Here is an 8854-nt window from a genome sequence, read left to right on the forward strand (position 1 = left end):
AAGCCAAAACTCACACTTGCTTAGTTTGGCATAAAGACGATGCTCTCTCAAAGTTCGCAGAACGATCTTCAAATGCTCATCATGCTCTGCCTCAGTACGAGAATAGATCATAATATCATCAATGAAGACCACCACAAATTGATCCAAATATGGTCGGAACACCTGATTCATCAAATCCATGAAAGCTGCAGGAGCGTTCGTCAAACCAAAAGGCATCACTAAGAATTCATAATGACCATATCTAGTGCGAATGACCCTCTTTGCAACATCAGATCCTTTAACTTTCAATTGATAATACCTCGAATGAAGATCAATCTTAGAGAATACAGTAGCTCCTCGCAATTGATCAAATAAGTCATCAATCCTGGGTAGTGGATATTTATTCTTGACCGTCATCTTATTCAATTTCCGATAGTCAATACATAATCTTAGCGACCCATCCTTCTTTTTCACGAACAGAACTGGAGCTCCCCAGGGTGAGGTACTATGTCGGATAAATCCTCGATCGAATAATTCTTGCAATTGGACCTTCAACTCCTTAAGTTCTTTTGGAGCCATGCGATAAGGTGCCATAGAAATAGGTGCAGATCCCGGATAAGTCTTAATCTCGAACTATACCTCTCTATCAGGAGGTAACCCAGGCAACTTCTCTGGAAAAACATCAGGAAACTCGCTAACTATATGAATCTCCTCGATCGTGGACAATGCACCTTTGGTGTTCAAAATACAAGCAATGAAAGTCTCATATCCCTTCCGCATCATACGATCAATTTCCATCGCTGAAACTATATTGGAGAGATAGCCACGACGTTCACCAATTAACACAACAGTCCGACCATCAGAAGTTTTCAGAGTAGCTCTCTTGTACTCGCAATCCAGATTTACCTTGTATTTAGTCAACCAATCCATCCCAAGAATTATATCAAACTCCTCTAAAGGAAGCTCCATAAGATCAGCGAGAAAAATTTCTCCCTTAACCTCCAGAGGACAACGCCGAAATAATTTATTCACTAATATCGCCTGTCCTACTGGACTCGTAACCGTAACATTATTTTCAGTGTTCTCGATCGAAATCTGAAGGTTTCGAGATACCGAGCTCGATACATAGGAGTGAGTGGAGCCATTGTCCAGTAATGCAAAGTATGGAATGGAATATATAGTAAATGTACCTGTAATAACCTCAAGCTCATCTCTGTCATCCTAACATCTAGTGGCATAAACCAAAGCTGGTTTTCTAGCCTCAGAAACTATTGGCCTCTATTTTGCTGAGGTCGGGCTCTACTGTCTGTCCTGGATGTTGATCCTCGAGTCTTTACTTGACTACGATCTCTAATTGGGGTATGTACTATAGTCTGAGAACGCACAGGAGTCTGGGTAGCGGTCTGCTCAAACGAAGCTAGCTGAGGACAATCCCTCTGAAAATGACCACTAGATCCACACTGATAGCAAAGACTCATCTTCTTACGACACTCTCCTGTGTGTTGTTACCACAAAACTCACAGAGGAACCCATGATAATATGACGAGGAACCGCCTCGACTGCTAACTAACGGTGAGGATGCTGCAGGCCTGAAACATGTATTGTTTCTCTGAGGGACTGAAGTACGAGTCCTTTTCCCGAACTGTGCTGATGACTCCATCGGGCTTGAAAATTTCTTAGATCGTTCCTGTTCAACACACTCTCTACCAGAAGCTAAAACCTCCACCTCTTCAGAATCTTTGGCTCTGCCCACCAGCACATCAAATATCTCATCCTGATGGGTTACAACTTGCCTACGCAGCTCGTATCTGAGTCCAAGGGCAAATTTACGCATCGATCTCTCTCAGTAGGTACCATACTGAATCCATACTTTAGCAACTTCAAGAACTCGATCTCATACTCAGAAACAGTCATGTCTCCCTGAACCAGGTCTTGAAACTGCTGACGTCTCTGAGCTAAGTAGCGCTCTCCCAGAAAACGACTCCGAAAGCGATCCTTAAAGAAATTCTAGGTCAAACGATCGGTAGGAACACTACTGGTCACTGACTCCCACCAAGTGTAGGCATTACCATCTAACATCGCCACAACACCCTGATATCTCTTAGTTGAGTCTAAACCCAACTGATCCATGCGTCTCTCTGTATCCTGGAGCCAATCCTTAGCTTCAGTAGGAGCTCCACCAATCTGTCCCCCAAAATTTCTAACTCCATTGGCAATCAAAGTCTGCGAAATAGGAACCTCTGATACAACACCAGTAGCTCTGACTGCTCCCTATATCAACTGCAGAAATTGTCTACCAAAATTCTCATCCAAAGCAACTCCGGTAGACTCTGACTCAATATCGGTCGCTCCTATGATCGGTGTAGTCATGCCAATACCAGCGGTAGGAGGCAGATTCGTTGGGGTCGTATGAGCAGGATCACCTATCGGAGGTGGGGGATCTACTCGTATCTCATCGATCGGGTCTGCAAATCTAGCCACTCGACCTCGTCCACGGCTAGTTCGACGACCACGTCTAGCACTCATTTTTTGGTGGATCTCGAGTTTACTACAGGAGATAAAACTTAGGGTTAGACAAGCACTTGGAGTCTCGAACACAGTTAAAATCTTAATAACTTGTGACATGGCCTTAGTAACTTGTTTTGTAAAATATTTCAAAAACCGTATTTTCAATGTGGACTCATACACAGTCTGCGGTTTAAAAACCAAAAGCTCTAATACCAATGTATGTAACCCCCTAGACCCGGCCTATGCGTTTCGACTAAGTCTAGTGGATCACATTATGATTCTTAAAGACATTTTCTGAAACCATTATTCAATCAATGTAAAATCACATTATAAATGTCATAAAATAAATTATACCATCAAAACCCAACTTGTAAATATAATACCAATAAGTAATAAATTAATTTAAAACAGGTCTTCAAAATCAAAATCACAATAAACCAAACAGTAATAGCAAAAGTGTCATCATCCTAAAATACGATACTTTAAAATAAGGTCCATGTCACCAAAATAAAGTCAACTAGCAAGATAAAACATTACAATCAGATATACTTCAAGAGATATGTTGATCCTCCAAGTGCTCGAACCGATGTATCTAACCAACAGTATCTGAAAGGGGGAAAAACATTTTCGAAAGGTGAGCTAGGCTCAGTGTGTCCCAATATTACCTTAAAATAACAATAGGTACATTAAACAAATCATAGTCCAGTAAATCTCATAAATTCATAAAAGAGTTTAACTTTTGAAAATCATAGTTTAAACTCTTTTCTTGTACACCATCAGTAATTTCCAAAACTACTTTCCATTTAGCTTACTCTAAGCACACAACAAAAAGAAAGCCAACCTAAGGATAAGCTTTAGAGCTTGTATCCTTAAGCCCGTAAGTCCAAGTCCATATAGCTTACCCTAAGCACACAGCAAGGGAAGACAATCTAATGTATCTTGGGGCCCTAAGAGTCACATTAGGCCCATTCTGTTTATTAGCGTGATCATAGCTATACTATTGTAATTCAATCCAAAAGTTCAATTGCACCGTGACACAAGTTCCATAAATCATCACATTAAATTGGTGCATCAATAAAACAGTAACCAAAGAACTCAGTGTACCTCATATTAAAACCAATAAAATAGTTCAGTAATAATTAGGGAACACACATCGATAATAGGTTCAAATAGTAGATCTACTGATTGCTGGTTTCACCACGCTCTGCTACAGTTTTCGAACCTATTTTATAATAACACTATATTACTTATGGGTAACATAAATAAATCTCTAAAATCATAAAATTTACGGGTCTTACGGGTGAATACTGGCACACGTGGTTTAATTGATCTAGAAGAGCTGGGTTGAGCTGTCGAACGATCCGGAGAGTCTCTTGTACCTTCAAACAATAATAATTTATCAGCCTCAAATCTTACTTAATTGTTCAAAGCTAAATTCTTAAGTATATAAGCATTTTCAGGGTTTGACTATCAATTTGGAGGATTTCGGGTTTGAATTTGGCCAAACGGATTGCGGAATTGGAATCAGGACGTCGAAAAACATAAAGTATGTCTTTTCAAAAATTTAAATTATTGGTCAAAATCAAAGTCAACCAATTTGACCGTCGATTTGGAGGCCTTCGGGTTCGAATTTGGTGAAACGGACTTCGGAAACGGATTCGGGACGTCGAAAACTATCAGTATAGGTATACTCGGAAAATATTTACGGTCGTTTAAGGGTCGGTCAAAGCCATTTAAGGTTCTGGTCAAAGAAAGTAAACGGTCAACGGTCAACGGTCTGGTCGGGTCAACGGTCGGGTCGGGTCAGACCGGTCAAAACTGGTTCAAAACCGGTCAAACCGGTTTTCCAGTTGCTCACTCTCCCTACGGCGGCGTATGTGGCGCGTGAGACGTCCTCCGGGGCTCTAAAAATCACAGAAAAATTTCTACAAATTATTTTGAGCGATTTCGAGATACTTACAACGATCAGTTCTAATTTTTGAACGGCGGAGAGCTCGATTTTAAATTGGCCGAAACTTTGACTGCTCTACCTCCTCACGCGCCGCCGTCGACGTAGACCAAGGTTGACACCGGCGGACTCGAAACGGCACAAGGAACACGATGCTGCAGGATGTGTCGTAAACGGAGCAACGATCGGCGATGAATTTGAGATTTTCCCGGCGATCAAGCTAAATAAAACGTCGAGACTTTGACTGGAAATTCCTGACGTTTGGCAGCGTTTCGCTTCAATTAATTTGAATGGTTTGTTCCTCGCTCGATGATGAACACAACGGTGGTTTCAAAACGACGATCAGAATTCGGACGGCGTCGGAATCAAGGTTGGAAACTGGTGTAGGGGAAAGGGAATTTCTGAATTGGTTTTATGTGTTTTCACGCAGATACCAATTCATTTCCTTTAAAAGAAAAACCTGCCGACACTCAAAGGTATAACTCAGGGCTTGGTCATTGAATTTTCTTCAACTTCTAAAATGGACTTCAAATTTTCAAAGCTTTCAATTTAGTCCTCATAATTTACCAATTTTCACAATTAACCTCCAATTTCAATTTAATATTATTCTAAATTTTTCCGGGTTGTTACATCCCTTTTCGACCACGACTATCATCGGTGCCGATGCCATTGTCTTCTCCCTTTCGGCCGTCAACTTCCGTATTGTCTCTTGCGCTGACGGGTCTTGTGGAGTTGTGAATTATCGCGATTTTTCTTGTCACGTTTGTGGATTTAAATCGCGATTGGGGTTATCCAGTGACTGTTAGTCGGGTGGTTGGTCGTCATGAGGCGCAATCAAAGGTAGGTTTGGTCGACGACAACGTCGGCAAAAATGGGTGGCAGTCAGCGTGGTTATATGGATTGAAGTTAGAATATTCAAAGTTTTGAGATTTTTTTAAGATTTGATTTTTTTTGGATTTTTTAATATAATAATATTTTAATTTTTTTAAAAAATTCCCAAAATTATAATAACGTGACATGTGTCACTAAACGGAATTTTTTAAAGGCCATTATGATAGCTCACCGAAAGTGATAACGTTTGTAACATTAAGTACCTAGATTGATTGAAAAACAAATTTAAGTACAATTTTAAGAAAAACGATATAATTTGAATATATATTTTTTTAATATTAAACCTTAAAAAACATAGCTAGAATCAAAGCAACAGTTTGTTTATATACGGACTTATACAAACATATTACCATAATGGTATCATATCCATACGATTAAATTTGTTTACGCAAAGAACATAACCTATTGATCAGATCATAGTATCATACATGTATTAACATTAGAACTAGGTAATGTCCTCGTCCAATTAAATTTATACGTAATCGAACGTACTCAATTATTTTAACTAATTAATTCATCCATCACTCAAATTAAAGCTCGAATTTAACACAAAAATTATCATAGAGGAAATAGTACTAGAAAAGTAATATAATAAACGTGATTAAACTAGTTTGAAACTTTAGCTACGAACACAACCACTTATGGGCGGAACACAAACTGGACTAGAGGAAATTATGGTCTCTTAAAAAAATTAAAAAGTTTATTTTTGACTCTTAATTTAAAAAAATAATAATTTCTCTCAAAATTTTTAGAAATCAAATTAAATTTTAAATTTTTTAATGTTCTTAACTAAATCCCTACCATAATTTTTTAAAAATTCTCATTAAGCATCTCAAAATTTTAAAAATTGTAAATAGACCCTAAGTTTTAAAAAAATATATAAAAATATTAATTTAAACCTCTATTTAAAAAAAATAATAATAAGTTAGCCTTCTAAATTATTTCACCAAGTTTCACCACCGTCACCGCCGTACTTTTGTTCAAGAATTGATGTGAAAACACTTTACCAAGTCGTTACCGAGTGTGTTGATGTTTTCAAACAAATACGCGTTCTAATCTTTATGCTTTTTCAGAATTATAATCATCAATATTTTAATTTCTATCTTTTGAGAACGTCAGAGTAAATTTTGCATGCAGATTTGAAGAGTCTACGTGTTAGGTAACCTGCCAACAGCGCCAGCTTTGAATGAAGATGGAGAGAATTTTGTGTATATAAAGCAATGGGGTTTGGCACAGTTTGTTCCCAAGCCAAAACCCATCACAAAATTCCAATTCTTACTACTAAAATGGCTTATGCTTGTTGCTATTCCAAGCTGTGTTTGATATTGCTTCTCCTTGTGGTTGTATTGGGAAGCAGCAATGCTCAACTTTCAACCAATTTTTACTCAAAATCATGCCCAAACTTGCTTTCCACTGTCAAATCCACAGTCAGCTCTGCTGTTAACAAAGAGGCTCGTATGGGTGCTTCTCTTGTTCGATTGTTCTTCCATGATTGCTTTGTCAATGTAATTCTTCTTCTTCTTCTTCTTCCAATCCCTCTATTTTAACCTAATGGATTTTACTTGGTTGTCATTTTCATACGGATGCACTGGTAGGTGACTATTAGATATATACCTTGATTTATCGTGATTTTAATTTTACTCTCATGATAGGGATGTGACGGATCAGTGCTACTTGACGACACATCGTCTTTCACCGGAGAGAAAAACGCTAACGCGAATCGTAACTCGGCTCGTGGATTTGACGTCGTCGACAGCATCAAGTCAGCAGTTGAGAATGTTTGCCCTGGTGTAGTTTCTTGTGCGGATATCTTGGCTATAGCTGCTAGAGACTCTGTTGAAATTGTAAGTCCTCAACATACGCACATTTAAGCATCTTACTTAAAGCTTCAAATAAGCAAGTAATTGGGAAGAATACCCTGTTTGTGATTTGTAGTTGGGAGGACCAACCTGGAATGTGAAACTTGGAAGAAGAGATGCTCGAACTGCTAGCCAGTCCGCGGCTAATAACGGCATTCCTCCGCCGACATCGAATTTGAACCAGCTCATTTCCAGGTTCAATGCTCTCAGACTTTCCACAAGGGACTTGGTTGCTTTATCCGGTTTGTCCTCTCTCCTACAACTACACTTTATGTTTGAACTGTTAGCATAAATCGAGCATAAATGCAGTGGAAACGACCGGTCGTAAATACCTTCCACAGATTTCCTTATGGCATAATCAATATCCTAATGGTGTCAAGTGTGCAGGGTCACACACAATTGGACAAGCAAGGTGCACTTCATTCAGGGCTCGTATATACAACGAGCGCAACATTGACGCTTCCTTTGCTCAGACAAGGCAAAGAAACTGCCCGAGAGCAACCGGCTCAGGGGACAACAATTTGGCACCACTTGACATCCAAACTCCAACGTCTTTCGACAACAATTACTTCAAGAATCTAGTCAATAACAGGGGGCTTCTCCACTCCGATCAACAGTTGTTCAACGGCGGATCCACGGATTCGATCGTGCGTAGTTACGGTAACAACCCAAGCTCCTTCAATTCGGATTTCGTTTCTGCAATGATCAAGATGGGAGACATTAGTCCCCTCACGGGATCAAGCGGAGAGATCAGGAAGAACTGCAGAAGGGTGAACTAATTACATGGGCGGGGTTCTTGATGTGGTTTTGCCTATGGGAACTAAAAGAAAATAAAAGAAGTGGGAGTTTTGTTTGTCAGTTAAGATTATGATATATATTTCGAGTGTTTTTGTGTTTAATTGTTTCCATAATTGTTCAATGGCTTAGGTCTTGTTGCTAAGACATTGTGATGAAAAAAAGTAATAGAAATAGAATTATTCCCATTTATCTCTCTTTCAAGTTAGTCACATCATGTATGAACTAAGTTACCTCATTAGTTAAAAGAATAATTATTATTTTTAGGACTCTCAAATTTGAGCATCAAATATTGCAAAATATTTTAACGTTAGTTGTCAAATAATTTAAAGTCTTTAGAACAGATATTACCACTTATAAGCACCATGTTTTATTTAATAAAAAAAAGTTAGTCATATCATTTTTTATAATGTAAACTACAATAAACTGACAAATACACACTACAGATATAATTATTTAAATTCAAATTATCTATAAAGAACAATATTATCTATTGAGTACATTTAATAGATTCAAATTTCGTCATATTTCTTGTTTGAATAAACTCGCACAAATTACATAAACAACATGCTTGAGCTCAAATCACTTAAATTGATATGACACCTTTTATTATTGAGAACGTTCTTTAAATTTTATTTTTTATATTTAATAAATAAAAATTGGATCAAGGCAGAATGAACCCACCATATCCACTGCATTGTTAAAGTTATATATTTATTTTATATTTAGTATATGATTTTATTTATTTATTAGGTTAAATTTCACTAGAAATTCACGTACATTTCTCTTTGTCGATTTAGTCCCTCTATAATTTCACCAATTCTATTTTCTCTATATTTCACTATAAATTCACGTACATTTTACCAAATTATTT

The 8854-nt window shown here is 37.9% G+C and overlaps 1 protein-coding gene across 1 annotated transcript; it reads left to right on the forward strand.

The window, feature by feature from the left end:
- The first annotated feature begins 6586 nt into the window (after positions 1-6586).
- LOC120204606 (peroxidase P7-like) lies at positions 6587-8016 on the forward strand. The gene is made up of 4 exons (XM_039204670.1): positions 6587-6831; positions 6979-7170; positions 7262-7427; positions 7573-8016. The coding sequence occupies exons 1-4, from the start codon at positions 6613-6615 to the stop codon at positions 7962-7964; spliced, it is 969 nt and encodes a 322-aa protein (XP_039060601.1). The 5' UTR covers positions 6587-6612; the 3' UTR covers positions 7965-8016.
- Positions 8017-8854: the final 838 nt, after the last annotated feature.

Source organism: Hibiscus syriacus, unplaced genomic scaffold, assembly GCF_006381635.1.
Source record: "Hibiscus syriacus cultivar Baekdansim isolate YM2019G1 unplaced genomic scaffold, ASM638163v2 tig00000340_pilon, whole genome shotgun sequence".
NCBI lineage: Eukaryota > Viridiplantae > Streptophyta > Magnoliopsida > Malvales > Malvaceae > Hibiscus > Hibiscus syriacus.

Bases quoted from the DNA above. Each gene is read 5' to 3' on its own strand.
- LOC120204606 (XM_039204670.1), top strand. From the start codon at position 6,613: ATGGCTTATGCTTGTTGCTATTCCAAGCTGTGTTTGATATTGCTTCTC. The intron at 7,171-7,261 runs GTAAGTCCTCAA...TGTGATTTGTAG, and splicing joins CTAGAGACTCTGTTGAAATT to TTGGGAGGACCAACCTGGAA. The intron at 7,428-7,572 runs GTTTGTCCTCTC...TCAAGTGTGCAG, and splicing joins GGACTTGGTTGCTTTATCCG to GGTCACACACAATTGGACAA.